Source organism: Pseudophryne corroboree, chromosome 2 (assembly GCF_028390025.1).
Source record: "Pseudophryne corroboree isolate aPseCor3 chromosome 2, aPseCor3.hap2, whole genome shotgun sequence".
Taxonomy (NCBI): Eukaryota; Metazoa; Chordata; class Amphibia; order Anura; family Myobatrachidae; genus Pseudophryne; species Pseudophryne corroboree.
Genome location: NC_086445.1, coordinates 1,021,673,895 through 1,021,696,613, shown reverse-complemented (window position 1 = coordinate 1,021,696,613; position 22,719 = coordinate 1,021,673,895). Strand labels below are relative to the sequence as shown.

The 22,719-nt window shown below is 48.6% G+C and overlaps 1 protein-coding gene across 3 annotated transcripts in view; it reads left to right on the top strand.

Moving 5' to 3' along the window:
* The first annotated feature begins 5,754 nt into the window (after window positions 1-5,754).
* Window positions 5,755-22,719, top strand: part of LOC135050313 (cell surface glycoprotein CD200 receptor 1-A-like) — a 119,424-nt gene continuing 102,459 nt past the window's right edge. The window contains exon 1 of one of the 3 annotated variants that reach the window (XM_063956720.1): window positions 5,755-5,942. In XM_063956720.1, the coding sequence (XP_063812790.1) occupies window positions 5,891-5,942 (52 nt within the window). In that variant the 5' untranslated portion in view covers window positions 5,755-5,890. The remainder of the gene's footprint in view (window positions 5,943-22,719) is intronic. The other 2 variants (XM_063956718.1, XM_063956717.1) reach the window with 2 other exon arrangements.

Below are 22,719 nucleotides of genomic sequence, written 5' to 3'. Positions count from 1 at the left end.
AGGAGCTGCTTGTACACATCACACCACAGAGGAGCTGCTTATACACATCACACCAAAGAGGAGACGCTTATACACGTCACACCACAGAGGAGCTGCTTATACACGTCACCCCACAGAGGAGCTGCTTATACACATCACACCACAGAGGAGCTGCTTATACACATCACACCAAAGAGGAGACGCTTATACACGTCACACCACAGAGGAGCTGCTTATACACGTCACCCCACAGAGGAGCTGATTATACACATCACACCACAGAGGAGCTGCTTATACACGTCACCCCACAGAGGAGCTGATTATACACGTCACACCACAGAGGAGCTGCTTATACACGTCACACCACAGAGGAGTTGCTTATACACGTCACACCACAGAGGAGCTGCTTGTACACATCACACCACAGAGGAGACACTTATACATGTTACACCACAGAGGAGCTGCTTATACACATTATATAGATTGCATAGGGGGCACGCTGACACATATACAAATCGTACAGGCGGAGCTGCCTCTGCCATGCACATACCTTCTATCTGTAGGTCAGTAGGCACTGTACTGACTCCCTCCCCCTGTTCCCTGTCATCGGGGGAGGGCTGTGGAGACAGAGCCGTCACTGGGTAGGCGGAGCATCAGGCAGTTCCAGGTCTCTGGAGCCTGGTTGTTACTATCCATGGTGGGACTTGTGAGAATGGAGTCCTGTGCATTGACAGAGAAGGGGTCCCTGCCTTCTGCAGGTTAAGAGGTGAGCGCCGTGGTGGGCAGTGGGAGGTGTGTGGCAGGCGGTGAACGTCTGGAGGCGGGCGTCAGGACGCGGGTGGTGAGCGGTGGGCGTTGAGCACCAGGTCGCGGGTGGCGAGCATCAGGATGCGGACGGTGAGCGTCAGGATGCGGGCTGTGAGCGGCGGGCAGTAGAGAGACAGTGACCTCATCAGCGCCCTGACAGGTCCGGAGCTCTACGCAGCTGCGTAGTCGGCGTATGCGTTGGGCCGTGCCTGACTTCAACTGGCCTGGCATACAATATTTTTTTTAGATATATTGAGAGATAATATGTAGACTAACAGTGGGTTCAGCTAGGGTACTCACATGATCTGGTCTGGGATCTAGCATTCATATTGAATGTAAATACAGACTCTGTCAGACTGACTGTAGTACAGAGGGCACTCCCCCCGCTGGCTGGCTGCTGAGTCAGCTCCCACGCAGTGGCGTCCTTCCCGCCCGCCCCAGACCAGTGTGTGCATATGTAATGAGCGGCGTGATATCATGACGCTGTGCCGCTCATTACATATTCAGGATCATCATCATGCAGCACTACGCGGGAGGGGATGGGGGAGTACGGGTCCGCAGCAGCAGTGCAGCACTGACTACATAGTTGCCAATTCAGCTTATAACAAGCAGGATTGGGCTTGTTTTTTTTGTCAATTTGCTTTTTTTTTGCGATGGTTTGCTATTTGCTTGTTTTTGTGCTTATTACTTTTTTTCCTGCTTGTTTTTTGGGTGTTTTTATTTTGGTTATTTTTGTTAGGTACCACTGGCACCGACCATCAAAGATAATTAGTTATTCATCCAATCAACACAGATCCTCACAAAGTTATAGGTGAGAGGTTGCGGATGAATAGATGAATTTGGGGATCTTAAATTGTGTAAAATGGCTGTTATAAGTATTTTTCTAAAACAGTGAAAAAATTCTAGTAAGAGTTTTTCTGCAAACTAAGGGCCTAGTTCAGGTTGCATCTACCGCAATTTAGGTGATGGGACCCACTCGTGCTTGCGCAGGTACCGTCTTAACTGCGAACACCTACGCCTTACTGACAGACAGAGGTGTTCATGGGGGGTGTGGTTCGTTTTATCGACAGTGTCTAGGTTGACAATGTTTAGGTCGACCACTATAGGTCGACAGTAACTAGGTCGACATGGATGGAAGGTCGACAGGGTTTCTAGGTCGACATGTGCTAGGTCGACAGGTCTAAAGGTCGACATGAGGAATTTATTTATTTTTGGTGTCGTTTTCTTCGTAAAGTGACCGGAATCCCAAATTAGTGCACCGCGTCCCTTCGCATGGCTCGCTTCGCTCACCATGCTTCGGGCATGGTGCCTTCGCTCCGCTACTGCTTCGCTCGGCACACTTTACCGTTCTACGTGGATCGTTAAGTATGAAAAAATAAAAAAATAAAAAATTTGAAAAACTCATTTCGACCTTTAGACCTGTCGACCTAGCACATGTCGACCTAGAAACCCTGTCGACCTTCCATACATGTCTACCTAGTGACTGTCGACCTATAGTGGTCGACCTAAACATTGTCGACCTAGACACTGTCGATCTTCAGACCGGATCCCGTTCATGGGTCGGACAGGGGGTGGCGACCGAGTTTTTTCAGTATGGCACTGGAGAAACTGGAGCATGTCGGCGGCGTTTTTGGGGCTGCTGTGTGTTGTCACCGGCAGGAGGCATCCACAGTTTCTGAAATCACGCTGTAATTGCGGCGCAATCGCAATTACAGCGTGGTCGCAGTGCGTGGGCGGTGGTAAGCATGCAGGACAGCCTTGACCTGACCTGGCAGCCCCCAGCATGCAGTTGAAAAGATTGTAGATTCTGCTAAAAAGCAGAATTTGCAATCCTTACTGAATTAGGCCCTAAGGGGGTTTTTCAGAGTTGGTTGCAACCACTAAAATCGCATGCTGGGAGCGCCGAACGCGGCCATGAAATGCCTGTGTTTCCTGTGACACCCCCCACCCCTGAACACCTGAACACCGCACCCCGACACCCTTTAGCCGGTCAATCATGATGTGAACGCATTCATGATAGCACGTGCGTGATGGTCGCAAATCAGCTGTATACGATTTTCGGGCATCTGCGACCTAAGTTGCGCTTTTTAGGATTGGTTTGGCCTTGTTTGGGGCTTATTTTTTAGTCATCAGCTGCTTGTTTTTCATTTCAGAGTTGGCAACACTGACTGACTATCAATGACAGACAGTGAAGTCAGTAAAAATTACAGTATGCACCCGGAAGTGCGTCCTCTATGTACGGCACTTTACTCGGTTGCGTACTGTGCGTATGTGTAGGGTCGGCCCTGAGCACGGGTGCATAAACCATTCTTAGTAAATTTGAGTGTTTGGTCTAAGAAAACTCCCATGTATCCCAGCAATGGCCAGCGTAGTTAAACTTGAACCAAACACAGTTTAGTAAATTTACCCCCCAGGCGGCAATTGAGTTAAATGTGCTGGTGAGATGTGACCTGCGGCAGTGCGCATCACCAATAACTATGGTATTGCAACATTGCCACTTATACTGCGCAACCCTAGTGGTAAAATGATTGATGCCGCAGCTGCGATGTGCTGCCGTTACGTGTCAGGACGTTCCGATTGCCAACATTCCATTAAGTGGATGATGGTGCGTGAGGTGCAAAGCCGGTATAAGTTACACCCAGAGACGGTTCTAGCCCTTGTGGCGCCCCGGGCGAAAATATGGGCGTGGCTTCATAAAGGGGCGTGGTCAGTTATGCCCCCTGTAGAGTTGTGCCCCATTTGTGCCCCAAGTGGTATTGCCCCCAGTACAGTTGTGCCCCGTTTGTGCCCCCAGTGGTATTACCCCAGTGGTATTGCCCCCAGTACAGTTGTGCCCCATTTGTGCCCCCAGTGGTTTGCGCCCAGTACAGTTGTGCCCCGTTTGTGCCCCCAGTGGTATTGCCCCCAGTACAGTTGTGCCCTGTTTGTGCCCCCAGTGGTATTGCCCCCAGTACAGTTGTGCCCCCGTTTGTGCCCCCTAGTTGGACCGCTATTGTTCAACATTTTCATTAACGACATAACAGAAGGTCTAGAGAGCATGGTGTCAATTTTTGCAGATGATACCAAATTGTGTAAGGCTATACATACAGAGGAGGATGCCGAGTCTCTTCAGAACGACTTAGTTAAATTAGAAGCATGGGCAGCCAAATGGAGAATGCGCTTCAACACAGACTAGTGTAAGGTAATGCACTGTGGTAGCAAGAACAAAAATAACACCTACCTACTAAATGGGGTAAAATTAGGGGATTCTGTACTGGAAAATGACTTAGGTGTCCTCACAGATAGCAAACTAAGCAGCAGTTCCCAAAATAGGATGGCAGCAAAAACAGGCTAATAAGATACTAGCATGTATAAAGCGGGGAATTGATGCAAGGGACGAGAGTATTATACTCCCATTATATAAATCACTAATGAGGCCACATCTTGTATACTGTGTACAATTCTGGGCACCGTACTACAAAAAAGGATATCCTGGAGCTAGAAAAGGTTCAGAGGCGGGCAACCAAACTAATTAAGGGCATGGAGTGGATGAAATAAAATGAAAGACTTAAAAGACTAGGAATGTTTACATTGGAAAAGAGGAGACTAAGAGGGGATACGACCAACATCTACAAATATATAAGGGGACAATACACAGAGCTTGCGCGGGACCTGTTTTTGGTTAGATCAACACAGAGGACTCGTGGACACTCGCTCAGGTTAGAGGAGAGGAGATTCCGCACAATACTGCGTAAAGGCTTTTTCGCGGTAAGGACAATACGTGTTTGGAATTCCCTGCCCGAGGGAGTTGTAATGGCGGAATCTGTCAACACCTTTAAGAATGGGTTAGATAAATTCCTATTGGATAAGGATATCCAGGGGTATGGTGCATAGTCATGCATTATAGTTACTATAAATAGGGATAAAATGCAACGGCTGACAGCAGCATCAGTCAGAAACTTTAGATAAATCATCCTGCAGAGGACACCACAAATAGGTTGAACTTGATGGACAATTGTCTTTTTTCAACCTCAGATACTATGTTACTATGTATTAGAAAGCTAAACCCTCTCTCACATGGTGGAGACAAGAAAAGCAAAAAGTAACATTTTTAAAACACAAATTCAGGACAGGCGTAAACTGGAACATCTGATGGAACAAGTCGGGGTGGATTGTCTGGTATACGCACCATAGGTCGACAGTATCTAGAAAGACAGTCAGTAGGTCGACACCATATTGTGGAAATGCATTAGGTCGACAGGTACAAGAGGTTGACAGGTAAAAGGTAGACGGTGGAATCAGGTCGGAATTTGATTTAACGTTTTTAACTGTTTCCAGAGTGTTTCAAAAGACTTGAAAATCAGCTTGATCCAGGGACGGAATGGGGCGGAATTCAGCCCTGGCATGCACATGTGCATGCGTCCGCCCATAAAGGGGGGTGCGCAGACACTAGCGACAGGGGCGTGCCGCGAGTCAAGGGGGAGTGGACTCACGGCACGCCCCCATTTCCATGGAAGTGGGTGGGGGTGTGCCGCGAGTCAGGGGGGCCTGAACTTGCAGCATGCCTCTATTTCCATGAAAATGGGTGGGGGCGTGCCGCGAGTCAGGGGAGCGTGAACTTGCGGCACGCCTCCATCTCCATGGAGACAGGCAAGGGGGCGGGGGAGCGTCCACAAGAGAGAGCAGGAGGCTGCGCTGTGCACGACCTTCCCAGGTCTCTGAACGGCAGGAACGGCCCACCAGCCCATTTGCCAGAAGTGCCAGATGGGCAGTCCGGCCCTGGCTTGATTCGTGCACTTCTCATGGTAAAATATTATATAATGAATAAATAAATGAGTAGTGTTGCTCTTCTGTGGAAAACACCTATTAGAGGACCAACCGTAGTTTGTTTTCTGCTTTCAGCAGTCAGAATATACTCTGTAACCTCTGGGCAACAGGAAGTCTTATTCCACACAGTTAGAATACTGTAACTGTGCAGCTTAGAGAGAAAGCAGAACACATCTGACCCTACGGGAGCGAGAAGTGTTTTCTCCACTCCGGCTGATACAGAATGACCGTGGAAACTTTGTAAAGACTTTCTCTGCATGGAAGATAACAGTCCTGATATGCAGCTGCTACTATCAACATGTTTCTGCTGCTCCTGATGATGGTTGTATGCAGGAATATAGTCTCAGCAGGTATTTACTATATACAGTATATATATATTATATCATAGTAAGATAATTGCTTTATCTGAGGGTTGGGAGGAGGGGAATGATTGATATCCATTGATCCATGGTAACCAGAGTGTAGCAGGTTCGGTACAATGTGATAACTGCAACGAGCAATGACACAGGAAGTGCTTCATCAGCTTCCAGTCATATTCATTAAGATTGTGAAACTAACCAGCATAGATACCTTGTACACGGGAACTTATAGTGCTGAGCAGGCATGGATTTCCTACAAGACAACCTAGGTGCACGCCTAGGGCCCAGCATGTCCCAAGGGGCCGATGGCTGGGCCGACTAAATCTGTCCCGTTCATGATCTATCACAAAGGCTGGCTTCTAGTTTAAGGTTACAGAGGCTCAGACCAGTGTTAATATCACTAATACTCCTTTCACACAGAAAGGCACATTTCCGGGTGAAGAAGTTCTACCCGGTAATTTGCCAAAAAACACGGGTCCTTTTTCTGTGTCAACCCATGTTGAAATTCCTGGTACTTCGACCCAGGAATTTATCAGGGTTGGAGACCAGGGAATTTCTACCCGGGCGGGCTGACCCTTACACACAGGCAAAATACCTGTGTTGATCTGCAAATTACCGGGTAGAAATTCTTAACCCAGTGATTTGCCTGTCTGTGTGAAACGGGGGTCAGGCAGGGACTGGCAAAACTACCCAACACTGAAATGCCGGGTAAAAGCCAGGATTTTCAGACATTTCTGTCTGAAAAGGGTATAACACTGGCACGGGTGGTCTTCACAGTATCCCGACACCCGGCATACCGACAAATATTCTCCCTTGTGAGGGTCCACGACCCCCCTGGAGGGAGAATACATAGCGTGGCGTGCCACCGTGCCCACAGCGTGGCGAGCTACATACTACACCCCACTGGCACTGATCTCCGTTACTGTGTGTCTGCAAAATGTTCCCAGGGGAGCACTGCATCCACCCCACACTCCCAGAGCCCAGTGTTGGACAGGGGCATGAAGGGCCCACCGGGGGAATGCAGTGATAGTGGCCCATACTTAGGGGTGTGGTCAGCCTACAAAGGGGGTGTGGCCAGACTCCACAGAGGCTTGAAATACACAATAGTCTAGTGCAGTGTAATGTAACATATCTACCATGTATAATACAAGTGCACAGTCTGGTATCTGATCCCTAGAGGAAGGAGTGTGATCTCAGGCAGTGGGGCCCACCGGTGGTTTCCCTGGTACCCCTGTGTGCCAGTCCGACCCTGCCAGAGCCCCATTATCTGCAGTGCATCGGAGGTCCCACCACCAGCCGCAGCCAGCCACACGGGCGGATTGGGCCACTGGGAGAACTGGGAGAAAGAGACATTCCCCACTGGGCTGGCCTCCAAGTCCAGCGCATCGCATAGTAATAAAATGCAGCTGGACATCATCAGGTAAATAAACTCTCCTCACAACTGCCATGTGGAGAGTTTCCAGGACGGGTGTACCCTAAATATAGTCACCGACCTCTTGTCCGCCTTGCCTGCGAGCTCAGTGTCTGGATCCACCAGAATGAGCATGAGGCGCTTTTACAAACGTCTCCCTTTGTGTCTGCTCTCCCACATTACTCCAGAAGCTGTCACAAGGAATTGTTATTGAGATCTATACCAATATACTGCAAAGTGCTGGTTATCTCTGTTGGTATTATGTGATCTAAATCTATATACTATAACATAAGTATCCTTCTATGATTCATTTATATTAGGAACCATGTTGGTGTAAAATATATTGCAGGTGGCACCACTACTGGTGTAATCTGAAGGGATGCACAGGCAATATAATATAATGTGCTCCCCGGGCAGTGTAATGTAATGCAGGGACGTGCGGTGAGGTAAATGGCCGAGGAGGCACTGGCTAGCACCAGAGCCAGATTTACACACACATATATAAGCCAAAGGGTATACATTTGGGCATTATACACAGGTGCAGCAATATATACATGTGGGCAGTATACACAGGTGCAGCAGTATATACATGCGGCCATTATACACAGGTACAGCAGTATATACATATGGGCATTATACACAGGTGCAGCAGTATATACATCCGGGCATTATACACAGGTGCAGCAGTATATACATGTGTGCATTATACACAGGTGCAGCAGTATATACATCCGGGCATTATACACAGGTGCAGCAGTATATACATGTGGGCATTATACACAGGTGCAGCGGTATATACATGTGGGCATTATACACAGGGGCAGCATTATATACATGTGGGCATTACACACAGGTGCAGCAGTATATACATGTGGGCATTACACACAGGTGCAGCAGTATATACATCCGGGCATTATACACAGGTGCAGCAGTATATACATGTGGGCATTATACACAGGTGCAGCAGTATATACATGTGGGTATTATACACAGGTGCAGCAGTATATACATGTGGGCATTACACACAGGTGCAGCAGTATAAACTCCTGGAAAGTTGGTGAGTTATGATCAGAGATGTGCGGAAAAGATAGGCATGGGAAGGGGGGATCACTGCCTCACCTGCCATAGACTTTTTACTCCAGGGTTTTGGCTATAAAAATGCTTAGAATAATACAAAGAAGATATGTCAAACATATTCTTTGTATTTGTCATATACTTTATACAGTTAAAACTCTGGCTCTGCCTCACCCCACCGCATGTCACTGACGTAATGTAATGGGCACCTTTACTGGTATTATATGTAGGTCATCACAGCAGGTGGTATTATTATACGGTGCTTTTTTTTTCTCTTGTTGGGTCCAGTGTTTTTTTTTTCCTGTTGGGGGCCAATGTGGTTTATGGTTTTCTGTAATATAAGGCAGTCCTGTCCACTCCCCACAAAAAAAAAAACTATCTATAGTGTATTAAAAAAAGTGGGGGGAGGGGGCGCAAACTTGACTAGGGCCCCATGAGGTCTAAATCCAGCTCTAGTGATACCATATTACTACTTCTGTACATAAATAAATTAAACTGAGACTGTGATTAAGCTTGGTTACTGGCCCTTTACCCTATGGAGGAATGGCGGCGATGGACGACTATATCGAACGATATAGCATTCAACCATACAGTGCGTACACACTGAATATTATTGTTTAGCGATAAGGTTCAGTGACGTCACCGCCGCTATTCCCGAACATGCAGCTCAGCCCGACATCGACGGGTTGAACTGAATGTCAGCTCAATACTGGTGAACGCTGAACAACGTACCGGAGCACGCATCGTTCATCGTTCACCAATCTGACCCCCAAACACACTGGACGATTTCAGGCTAAAAATAAACGATAATGACATAAATGTCAATATCATTTATTTTTAAAGCAGAAATCGCATAGTGTGTAGGCTCACTTAAAGCTTGCCAAAACAGTGACTAGGCTGCTTTGGATATGTAGTTCCACAGCAGCTGGAGTGACACAGGTTGTCTACTCCTGATCTATACTCTATTATAGTATATACTAGGGGTGTGCACTTGAAATTTTTCGGGTTTTGTGTTTTGGTTTTGGGTTCGGTTCCGCGGCCGTGTTTTGGGTTCGAACGCGTTTTGGCAAAACCTCACCGAATTTTTTTTGTCGGATTCGGGTGTGTTTTGGATTCGGGTGTTTTTAAAAAAAACAAACTAAAAAACAGCTTAAAACATTGAATTTGGGGGTCATTTTGATCCCATAGTATTATTAACCTCAATAACCATAATTAACACTCATATTCAGTCTATTCTGAACACCTTACACCTCACAATATTATTTTTAGTCCTAAAATTTGCACCGAGGTCGCTGGATGACTAAGCTCAGCGACCCAAGTGGCCGACACAAACACCTGGCCCATCTAGGAGTGGCACTGCAGTGTCACGCAGGATGGCCCTTCAGAAAACTACTCCCCAAACAGCACATGACGCAAAGAAGAAAAAAAGAAAAAAGAGGTGCAAGATGGAATTGTCCTTGGGCCCTCCCACCCACCCTTATGTTGTATAAACAGGACATGCACACTTTAACCAACCCATCATTTCAGTGACAGGGTCTGCCACATGACTGTGACTGAAATGACGGGTTGGTTTGGGCCCCCACCAAAAAAGAAGCAATCAATCTCCCCTTGCACAAACTGGCTCTACAGAGGCAAGATGTCCACCTCATCATCATCGTCCTATTCATCACCCCTTTCACTGTGTACATCCCCCTCCTCACAGATTATTAATTCGTCCCCACTGGAATCCACCATCTCAGATCCCCGTGTACTTTCTGGAGGCAATTGCTGCTGGTGAATGTCTCCAAGGAGTAATTGATTATAATTCATTTTAATGAACATCATCTTCTCCACATTTTCTGGAAGTAGCCTCGTACGCCGATTGCTGACAAGGTGAGCGGCGGCACTAAACACTCTTTCGGAGTACACACTGGAGGGAGGGCAACTTAGGTAGAATAAAGCCAGTTTGTGCAAGGGCCTCCAAATTGCCTCTTTTCCCTGCCAGTATACGTACGGACTGTCTGACGTGCCTACTTGGATGCGGTCACTCATATAATCCTCCACCATTCTTTCAATGGTGACAGAATCATATGCAGTGACAGTAGACGACATGTCAGTAATCGTTGGCAGGTCCTTCAGTCCGGACCAGATGTCAGCATCAGACTGCCCTGCATCACCGCCAGCGGGTGGGCTCGGAATTCGTAGCCTTTTCCTCGCACCCCCAATTGCGGGAGAATGTGAAGGAGGAGATGTTGACAGGTCGCGTTCCGCTTGACTTGACAATTTTCTCACCAGCAGTTCTTTGAACCCCTGCAGGCTTGTGTCTGCCGGAAAGAGAGATCCAACGTAGGTTTTAAATCTAGGATCGAGCATGGTGGCCAAAATGTAGTGCTCTGATTTCAACAGATTGACCACACGTGAATCCTGGTTAAGCGAATGAAGGGCTCCATCCACAAGTCCCACATGCCTAGCGGAATCGCTCTGTTTTAGCTCCTCCTTCAATGCCTCCAGTTTCTTCTGCAAAAGCCTGATGAGGGGAATGACCTGACTCAGGCTGGCAGTGTCTGAACTGACTTCACGTGTGGCAAGTTCAAAGGGCAGCAGAACCTTGCACAACGTTGAAATCATTCTCCACTGCGCTTGAGACAAGTGCATTCCACCTCCTTTGCCTATATCGTGGCCAGATGTATAGGCTTGAATGGCCTTTTGCTGCTCCTCCATCCTCTGAAGCATATAGAGGGTTGAATTCCACCTCGTTACCACCTCTTGCTTCAGATGATGGCAGGGTAGGTTCAGGTCTTTTTGGTGGTGCTCCAGTCTTCTGTACGCGGTGCCTGCACGCTGAAAGTGTCCCGCAATTCTTCTGGCCACCGACAGCATCTCTTGCACGCCCCTGTCGTTTTTTAAATAATTCTGCACCACCAAATTCAGGGTATGTGCAAAACATGGGACGTGCTGGAATTTGCCCAGATTTAATGCACGCACAATATTGCTGGCGTTGTCCGATGCCACAAATCCACAGGAGAGTCCATTTGGGGTAAGCCTTTCTGCGATGATCTTCCTCAGTTGCCGTAAGTGGTTGTCAGCTGTGTGCATATTCTGGAAAGTGGTGATACAAAGCGTAGCCTGCCTAGGAACGAGCTGGCGTTTGAGAGATCCTGCTACTGGTGCCGCCGCTGCTGTTCTTGCGGCGGGAGGCAATACATCTACCCAGTGGGCTGTCACAGTCATGTAGTCCTGAGTCTGCCCTGCTCCACTTGTCCACATATCCGTGGTTAAGTGGACATTGGGTACAACTGCATTTTTTAGGACACCGGTGAGTCTTTTTCTGACGTCCGTGTACATTCTCGGTATCGCCTGCCTAGAGAAGTGGAACCTAGATGGTATTTGGTAACGGGGGCACACTACCTCAAGAAATTGTCTAGTTCCCTGTGAACTAATGGCGGATACCGGACGCACGTCTAACACCAACATAGTTGTCAAGGCCTCAGTTATCCGCTTTGCAACAGGATGACTGCTATGATATTTCATCTTCCTCGCAAAGGACTGTTGGACAGTCAATTGCTTACTGGAAGTAGTACAAGTGGTCTTCCGACTTCCCCTCTGGGATGCCGATCGACTCCCAGCAGCAACAACAGCAGCGCCAGCAGCAGTAGGCATTACACTCAAGGATGCATCGGAGGAATCCCAGGCAGGAGAGTACTCGTCAGAATTGCCAGTGACATGGCCTGCAGGACTATTGGCATTCCTGGGGAAGGAGGAAATTGACACTGAGGGAGTTGGTGGGGTGGTTTGTGTGAGCTTGGTTACAAGAGGAAGGGATTTACTGGTCAGTGGACTGCTTCCGCTGTCGCCCAAAGTTTTTGAACTTGTCACTGACTTATGATGAATGCGCTGCAGGTGACGTATAAGGGAGGATGTTCCGAGGTGGTTAACGTCCTTACCCCTACTTATTACAGCTTGACAAAGGCAACATACGGCTTGACACCTGTTGTCCGCATTTCTGTTGAAATACTTCCACACCGAAGAGCTGATTTTTTTGGTATTTTCACCAGGCATGTCAATGGCCATATTCCTCCCACGGACAACAGGTGTCTCATCGGGTGCCTGACTTAAACAAACCACCTCACCATCAGAATCCTCCTGGTCAATTTCCTCCCCAGCGCCAACAACACCCGTATCCTCCTCATCCTGGTGTACTTCAACACTGACATCTTCAATCTGACTATCAGGAACTGGACTGCGGGTGCTCCTTCCAGCACTTGCAGGGGGCGTGCAAATGGTGGAAGGCGCATGCTCTTCACGTCCAGTGTTGGGAAGGTCAGGCATCGCAACAGACACAATTGGACTCTCCTTGTGGATTTGGGATTTCGAAGAACGCACAGTTCTTTGCTGTGCTTTTGCCAGCTTGAGTCGTTTCATTTTTCTAGCGAGAGGCTGAGTGCTTCCATCCTCATGTGAAGCTGAACCACTAGCCATGAACATAGGCCAGGGCCTCAGCCGTTCCTTGCCACTCCGTGTGGTAAATGGCATATTGGCAAGTTTACGCTTCTCCTCCGACGATTTTAATTTAGATTTTTGAGTCCTTTTTTTACTGATATTTGGTGTTTTGCTCTGTACTATGACATTGGGCATCGGCCTTGTCAGACGACGTTGATGGCATTTCATCGTCTCGGACATGACTAGTGGCAGCAGCTTCAGCACGAGGTGGAAGTGGATCTTGATCTTTCCCTATTTTTGGAACCTCAACATTTTTGTTCTCCATATTTTAATTGGCACAACTAAAAGGCACCTCAGGTAAACAATGGAGATGGATGGATACTAGTATACTTATGGATGGACGAGCGACTACAGACATAGAGGTAGCTACAGCCGTGGACTACCATACTGTGTCTGCTGCTAATATAGACTGGATGATAATGAGATAAAATTAAAATATATATATATCACTAGTACTGCAGCCGGACAGGTATATATTATGTAATGACGGACCTGCTGGACACTGTCAGCTCAGCACTGCAGACTCCTAAAGTAAGCTACTAGTATCAAGAAGATAGAAAGAAAAAAAAACCACGGGTAGGTGGTATACAATTATGGATGGACGAGCGACTGCCGACACAGAGGTAGCTACAGCCGTGGACTACCGTACTGTGTCTGCTGCTAATATAGACTGGATGATAATGAGATAAAATTAAAATATATATATATCACTAGTACTGCAGCCGGACAGGTATATATATTATGTAATGACGGACCTGCTGGACACTGTCAGCTCAGCACAGCAGACTCCTAAAGTAAGCTACAAGTATCAAGAAGATGGAAAAAAAAAAAACCACGGGTAGGTGGTATACAATTATGGATGGACGAGCGACTGCCGACACAGAGGTAGCTACAGCCGTGGACTACCGTACTGCGTCTGCTGCTAATATAGACTGGATGATAATGAGATAAAATTAAAATATATATATATCACTAGTACTGCAGCCGGACAGGTATATATTATGTAATGATGGACCTGCTGGACACTGTCAGCTCAGCACTGCAGACTCCTAAAGTAAGCTACTAGTATCAAGAAGATAGAAAAAAAAAAACCCACGGGTAGGTGGTATACAATTATGGATGGACGAGCGACTGCCGACACAGAGGTAGCTACAGCCGTGGACTACCGTACTGTGTCTGCTGCTAATATAGACTGGATGATAATGAGATAAAATTAAAATATATATATATCACTAGTACTGCAGCCGGACAGGTATATATATTATGTAATGACGGACCTGCTGGATACTGTCAGCTCAGCACTGCAGACTCCTAAAGTAAGCTACTAGTATCAAGAAGATAGAAAAAAAAAACACGGGTAGGTGGTATACAATTATGGATGGACGAGCGACTGCCGACACAGAGGTAGCTACAGCCGTGGACTACCGTACTGTGTCTGCTGCTAATATAGACTGGATGATAATGAGATAAAATTAAAATATATATATATCACTAGTACTGCAGCCGGACAGGTATATATTATGTAATGACGGACCTGCTGGACACTGTCAGCTCAGCACTGCAGACTCCTAAAGTAAGCTACTACTATCAAGAAGATAGAAAAAAAAAAACACGGGTAGGTGGTATACAATTATGGATGGACGAGCGACTGCCGACACAGAGGTAGCTACAGCCGTGGACTACCGTACTGCGTCTGCTGCTAATATAGACTGGATGATAATGAGATATAAAATATATATATATATATCACTACTGCAGCCGGACAGGTATATATTACATAATGACGGACCTGCTGGACACTGTCAGCAGAATGCGTTTATAAAAACACAGCACGACGAGTGTTTAACTTTTTCAGGCAATCACAATATACTGGTGGTCAGTGGTCACTGGTCAGTCACACTGGCAGTGGCACTCTGGCAGCAAAAGTGTGCACTGTACTTAAAATATGTACTCCTGCTATAACTGCTCCCCAGTCTCCCCCACAATTAAGCTGTGTGAGCAGTGAGCACTCAGCACAGTCAGATAATGATATACAGTATTACATATAATGCAGCACACTGGGCTGAGCACAGATATGGTATGTGACTGTGTCACACTGTGTATCGTTTTTTTTCAGGCAGAGAACGGATTAATTAAACTGGTGGTCACTGGTCAGTGGTCACACTATCAGCAGCAAGTAGTACTCCTCCTAATAATATGCTCCCCAAAATTACTAGTAAATCAAGTGTCTCTCTCTAGTACTCTAGTCTAAACGGAGAGGACGCCAGCCACGTCCTCTCCCTATCAATCTCAATGCACGTGTGAAAATGGCGGCGACGCGCGGCTCCTTATATAGAATCCGAGTCTCGCGATAGAATCCGAGCCTCGCGAGAATCCAACAGCGGGATGATGACGTTCGGGCGCGCTCGGGTTAACCGAGCAAGGCGGGAAGATCCGAGTCGCTCGGCCCCGTGTAAAAAAACCTGAAGTTCGGGCGGGTTCGGATTCCGAGGAACCGAACCTGCTCATCACTAATATATACTTGACCGTACTTGACTGAGTCTCGTTTATTCCCTGCCTGGGGAGCCGTGAGTGCCGCTAACTGCTTGTTTTGTTTGTGGACATCCATTTCATGGGTGTCATGTGGAAGGCAGCGGCATAACATGTATTTATTGAACTGTATGGAGTGCTGCTGATTACTACTTTGCATATATATATGTGTGTGTGTGTGTGTGTGTGTGTGTGTGTGTGTGTAAGTGAAAGGTGTGTGTGTGTGTGTGTGTGTGTGTGTGTGTGTGTGTGTGTGTGTTTGTATGTATGTATGTATGTCTATACTACTATTGTGAAAGGCATCTGAGTACGCTGCTACTGTTAACCCTGAGTACCAGATATCTGGTATATGGCATATATGTCTGTGTGGGGGGAGGGGGGGGGGGCACCAACATTTTATCATGCCTCCGGGCGACTGGGGAGAACTTACTCCGCTGATTATGGAAGCTTTCCTATGAGGTGATATCTGCTGAGTGGCTGGTGCACATGTGATAAAATAAACCTTTAAGATTGATGATTTGGACAGTGGGACTAATCTACTATAAACTGAGATAGTTTTTTGATAATGTCATAATATGAATGACTGAATGTCGGTAACACTCAGATAATTATAGTAACCTGAGAGTGTTATACACTAGTAAGCACATGTGGACACGTTTTTAACTCTTTATTCACTTTTTTTCATTTCTTTTGGATTCACATATTTGTTAGTTTTGCGATTTTAACCTCTATGTTTCACTGTAGTTTGGGATAATAAATGAATATATATCCTATTTTAATATATAATAATAAAGGTTATATTTTATGATAATAAACCCTTTTCCTAGTGTGTCAACAACACAGATTCCTCCTCTTTTTTCCTCATAGTCTCAGTTATCGTCTACTGTAGTTGACAGCACCTCCTGAGTACATTGAGCATTGTCCATGATACAAGAGAGGGGCTCATGTTAGTGGGTGTATGGTGATGAACCACATACACTCAGACTATTAAAATATTATATATTGAGTGTGCAGATACCAAGCCTTCTTGTGCATCCCAAGGTGGGCAGAAGATTCACACTTACCTACTCTGGAATGGCCCCGGAAGAGTGGGCAAATCTCCCGGCCAGTCGCCACCTGCCTGCACCAATCCGCAGCCTCACACAACCCTCCCACAGCCGATGGGCGATGACTCGAGTTGGGGTGAATTTCGTCATTGTGGTCCTGCCCCCTGCCTCACAATAACTGTAATCTTGGCATTGTGCAGCAGAAGTGTGTACGCGATGACACAGTTTTACGGACACAACGCCGCTCCATCCAAACCCAGCCTCACCCACTCTGCTATACCCCTAGTATGCCACACCACGCCCCCTGGCCATGCCAACCTGGCTGCAGAAATCTATGGGTAAATGGCATGACGACCATTTTCACAGAGTTTTGCTCATGCGCAGTAGAGAAATGACTGGGAAAATGGCCACCACACCATTTTTCCAGAGATTTGCACATGCAGATTAGAGTCTGAGACTTCTAGTGCTCAGACTCTACAATGCTGCAATTGGACATGGGCCTCCTCCTCTCTAAAAACGTCCCTGATTATCTATCTATCTATCTATCTATCTATCTATCTATCTATCTATCTATCTATCTATCTATCTATAACGGTGGCACTCCACAGATTTAATAAGAAATATGAGACCAAAGTACTCCAATGTTTCAGATGTTTACTTTTTTCAAGGATACAAATAACATAAAAACGCTTACCTATATAACTCCATCCAGCAAGACCAAGATGAAAGTCTCCGCCCGGCTTCCTGGTGTAAATATAATGACGTCATGCGCACGGTTAGTACGGGGGTCAGGCCAGTGTCCTAGCAACCAAATAACAAACACCATATCTCTCAGTGCACAACGTACATGACTCGTTAACAGACTGCACATGATATTTATCTACCATTATATAAGTACATTTGTTATACCATCTTGAACAAAAACTTATATAAAATAGTATATTTTGCTATAACAATTTTAATTATAGAAAGGGGCAAAGCTTAATGATTCATTAAGGCCCATAGGGTACACAGTATTAAGCTTAAATATCCATTGAGCCTCTTCTAGTAATAGCTTTTTACCACGATCGCCACCTATCAATGACTGGGCAACATGGTCCACCAACTTATATCTTAAGGTGCTAGAGAATGCCTTGCATTTTTAAAATGCCTAGCCATTGGCTGATCCACATCTTTGCCCTGCAACGGAAAGGTGGTGATCGTGCGAAATGGGGGATCAGTATAATATACCTACAATCAAAATCCCGACAACAATTGACCGATGGTCAGAAGACCGACAAGGTCAAATTACTGACATTTAAAATGTCGACATGGTAAAAATACAGAAATTTAAAATGTTGACATGGTCAAAATACTGTAATTTAAAATGTCAACAGTTTTAAAAAATTAATCTGTCGACATAGGTTGACATGGACACAGTATAAGTGTACCACGTCCCCTCGCATGGCAAGTGCTTCGGGCACACTATTATATTCCCCCTCCATGTCCACTGGGATGGTAAAGTATGAACAAGTCGGTTTCAATGAAAAAATCATGAAAAAATCATGGGGATTTTTTGACCTGTAGACATTTTTGACCATGTCGGTATTTTGACCTTGTCTGTAAATTGACCATTGGTATTTTGATTGTAGGTAAATTAGCTGCATCCCCTTTAAAGCTGCAAATTGTCTTACCCACATACGTAAGTGGGGATTTCTTGCCGGAGTGCGTGTGTGTTATATAAGCGCCCACTTCTACATGACTACATGCAGCACATCCGATACATCTGTAACAGCCTGCTGCTTTAGAGATGTTCTGGCCGAGAAATAGCCTGGTCCGCAGTGTTGGACCGAGGCAGGAAGGGTCCATCGGGGAAATGCAGTGGTAGGAACCCGTGTTTAGGGGTGTGGCCATCTGCCACAGAGACTTGGCTAACCATTACAGAGTGCGTGGTCTGGGCCCATTGATACATATATATACTCTAGTAAATACTGCTAGTGCATGATAATGTAGCAGATTAATAACAGCAATACACTGTAGAAAATACACAACAGTCCTGTGCAGTATAAGGTAACGTATGTAAAATGTTTAATTAAAGTGCACAGTCTGGATCCTGATCCCTAGAGGAGGAGGTGGGCATCATGTTTTGGGGCCCACCAGTGGTTTCCCCTGTTCCCCTGTGGGCCAGTGCAATTGGAAAAGTCCTATCTAATTGCAACCTATGCCTACCTTTTGGAGGGGAAGTCGCATCCTGATTTAGGTCCTCAGATTTATTATCCATTATTACACACAAGATCTATTTTAGTTATAGCCTGCCTCCCAACATTTGTCAATTGAAAATATGGACATTTGCACCTTCAGAAGGTAAGCGCCTGGAAAATGAGGGCGCAGCCTTGCTGTAAGGGCATGGTCACCAGCAGCTCCATGCTAGGTAATTCGGTAGGCTGTATAAGGCGTTGTGGATGTACAGTGCATATTAATCTAAGTGCATGTTTTTTATAGTGTCATTTACATTTTAGGCATAATTTTGGTGTTATACAGGTGTGAGAGGGTGGTAATGCGGTGCGTGTGGTGGTGCCAGCTGCCGTGCAGGTGTAGACTCGGTACTCACCAGGCGCCGCTCTCTCTCACCTTCAGGTACCGGAACCTTCAACGGACCTGGAATTTTTCAGTCGGATCCGGACACAGCGATTCCCTCTCGGAGCTGACCGACGACCTAGCTGAGGAGAGAAGGGTTTACATTAAAGGGGGTATCGACCCTTCTTCTGCTGGAACAGGGGATACCCCAGGGGTGGCCGCGACCTTCACCGGCTGGGTGAATGGTCATCACCGGCACAAAGCCTCAGCTACCCAGATTTCACACACTCGCGCTTTCGCACGTAGTGTGATGAAAAGGGATTCTCACGTCCGTGAGCAATCCCGATTCCGGCGCTCGGGGACAAACAAGGGACAAACGCACACGAATGCTACTCACCGTCACAAGTCTTGCACTCCGATCTTCTCCACTTACAGGTCCCTGTAAGGAGGCAAAGAGAAACAGCCGTGCAGGGCCTAACTCTACCCTAGTGTCACACCCTATACTAAATACAACGGCAGAGCCCTCAAACTAGCTCTGTGGGTGTGGTGCAACAAAACTATACAAACACAGACACTTTGCCCTGCACGGTAACATACATCACAATATCGGAATGCAATATCACACGGTGTTGTCCCTTTTCTACCCGACTCAGAACAACCAGTAGTGGGGACCGCACAGCTCACCCACCTACCGTACTCTCAGGGTGGCCTGAGCCTAATGCCCAGCGCCACCTTTACTCACCTCGGGGAAACACTGATTAACTGGGCCTAGCGCCCCCCTAACTGCACACAGGCCAGAGGCCTGACTTCGCCCACGGGCCTAGCGCCCGCCTAACTTGTTGCCGCCAGTTAGGTGACCTGGGCCTTGTGCCCAGGGTCACCTTAATATTCCCTAATGGCCAAAATACACTAGGGCCTAATGCCCTCTAATGCCCCCACAGGCCTAGTGCCTGGATTGTGCCTCGGGCCTAATGCCCGCCTAACTGCCCACAGGCCTGTGGCCTGACTATTCCTAAGGGCCTAGTGCCCAACTGTACCCAGGCCTAGGGCCTGCCTATCCGAGCTGGGGACTCCCCCAGCTAACCGTTGCCACGGGCCTGGAGGGCCCGACTACATGCCCCACGGGCCCGGAGGCCCGACCAAATGCCCACGGGCCGGGAGGGCCCGACTACGTGCCCACAGGCCGGGAGGGCCTGACTGTGCCCACGGGCCTAATGCCCGAACACCCGGTGGTCTAGGGAGGGGCGGGTACAGGGGTGCCTGATAAGGTTCTTCTTCAATCTTCGGCCGCTGGCCCGTCCTGGCCAGCGGCGCCGCCGTCGTCGTCGCGCCGCGTCCAGCCGCCGCTGGACATCTTCTTTCTTCGCGCTCTTCTGCGTGCCCGCTATCGTCCGCTCCCGCCAGTGTCTTCTGCCGCTCTTCGGCGCGGCCTCCTCTTCAGGCTCCCGCCCGGTGTCTGACGTCAGATGCCGGAGGCGGGGCCTATGACGCGGCGAGCGCCGATTGGCTCGCCGCGTCTCTCTACGATTGGCTGCCGCTCCGGGAGCCGCAATTGGCTCCCGGAGGGCGCCAAGATTCAAACGCCGCGGGCGGCGCTTCTGATTGGCGGCCCGAGCGGCGCCAAGTTTAAAGCGCCGCCGCGCCGCTCCCCGCCAGCCTGGTGCAGGGAAACATCCGATCCCTGCACCAGGCACCCGCCGCCGCACACTCCGCGCTGGAGACAGACAAGTTGCCCCAGCGCTGCCCCCAGTTAGGGACAGCAGCATGGATGTGCCCACAGGGCACATCCTTACATTTCCCCCCCCTTTTTCCTTTGTAGTCCCTACAAAGTTCCTCACGACTTCCATTGTCCGCGGGTCAGGGAATTCCGAGGTCCCTCCGGCGAGGTTGTGTTCGAGGGCCCAGCCTGGACCGGCCGTGACCCCACACCCTTCCTCCTCCAGCTCCGGGTTCCTCTTACGTCCTGACCTCCATCGACGGATCCTCTGGGGGAGTGGCATCTCCTCACGGTCGCTTGACGTTGGCCACCAAGGGGAATCTTCCTCCACGGGGACAACAGTCACCCACTCTTGACCTCCGATATCGTCTGTGGCTTCGTCCCTGTCTTCCGGGTGTGGTATCGACCACCACCCAACAGCGGAATCCTCCGGGGCATCCGTTTCCTCCCGGGCAACAGCCACCACATGTCGAATTTCCTCGTGGGGCATCTCCAAAGGTCCTGTCTCTTCCTCTGGAACAGGTCCTCCCACGGCATCGCAGTCCTGTCCCCGTACGTCTGTCCATTTCGGCACTCCTGGCAGGTATTCTTGCTCCAGGACTATCTCCTCCTCTTCACGGAGGGCATTCAACTGGGAGCATGACTCCACCCGATCCTGCCAGTCACTCTCGTCGGCGCTTCCGATGCCAGAGTCGTCCTCCATCTGTTCTGGGAGGGATTCGTCGGCGGACAGCTCACCGTAGTCCGAGTCCTCCTCCGATATCTGGACTGGGGTATTACTTTCCTCCTCAGCGTACTTCTTCGCTTCCGCTGGCACCTCTGCTTCCTTAGCGTACTCTTGCGCTTCCGCTGGCATCGTTACTTCCTCAGCGTACTCCTTTGCTTCCGCTGGCATCTCTTGGTACCCAGGACACTCCTGTTCCGCACGTCCTGGTCGTGGACGGTTCCATTGCGGGGAGATTCCGGACGTCTCAGTCACTGGGTCTTCACGCTTTTCTTTGCAGCGTGGTCTCTTCACCTCCCAGTCGTCCACCTCCGCCTCATGCGGGAAAGGATTCTGCCTTACTGGGGTCACTTTCTTGGGACAAAGTAGGTCCGCGGCATCTTCCCAGGGGCACTCACTGGCCGCATGTCCTGGTCGCCGACACTTCCAACAAGGGAGGGCCACTGCCACCTTTTCCAAGACGGGTTCCTGGTCCACCTCCTTCACCCGTTGGTTCCGGCTCAGAGGAAATGGGCACCTGCGAACTAACTTCAAGCAAGGCCTTCCGCTCCATTTCCCTGGTTTCCTCCTCCCATCTCTGGGCGCGACCATCCGCAATCATCCGGTCTTCGTTCCACGGACAATCGGGAAGCGCATGTCCTCTCGCCTCACAGAGCGCACACACAGGCTCTGCAGCCACCCGGTCCCAAAGCTGCTGACGAGACTCCGTCATCCGCTTCACCGTGGCCTCGTAGTCCGTCCTGTCTTCCGTCCATGGACATTCCAGGAGCCGATGTCGGGGATCTCCACAGTTTTCACACCAGGAATCAACCTCGTCTTGGCTCAACTCTTCGTCCCAGGGACAACTGTTGTGCTCATGCCCGTAGTTTCCGCAGAGCAAACACCAGGACTCGTTCTTCGCTTGGCCCTTCTGACGTCTTCGGTCCGCTTCCTGGACCATCTTCTTTGGGGACGTCTCTCGCCAAGTACACTCGTCGGCAAAGTGACCTGTTTGCCGACATTTCTTGCAGGGCGTCACAGCGGCCTTCTTGCGCCCCTTCTCCCGGCGCTCTTCTTTTCCACGCTGGACCGACCGCTGCACCATCTTCAGGATGTCTGCCCCAGACACCGTCACCCAGTCGCTCTGGTCCGCACACATCCGGGGGTGAGTCTTCTCCGGAGCCGTCCGCAGGGAGGTCTTCTTGGTGGCGTTCCACATCGTGTCCGTGATCCGGTCTCTTTTATCCTGCCGA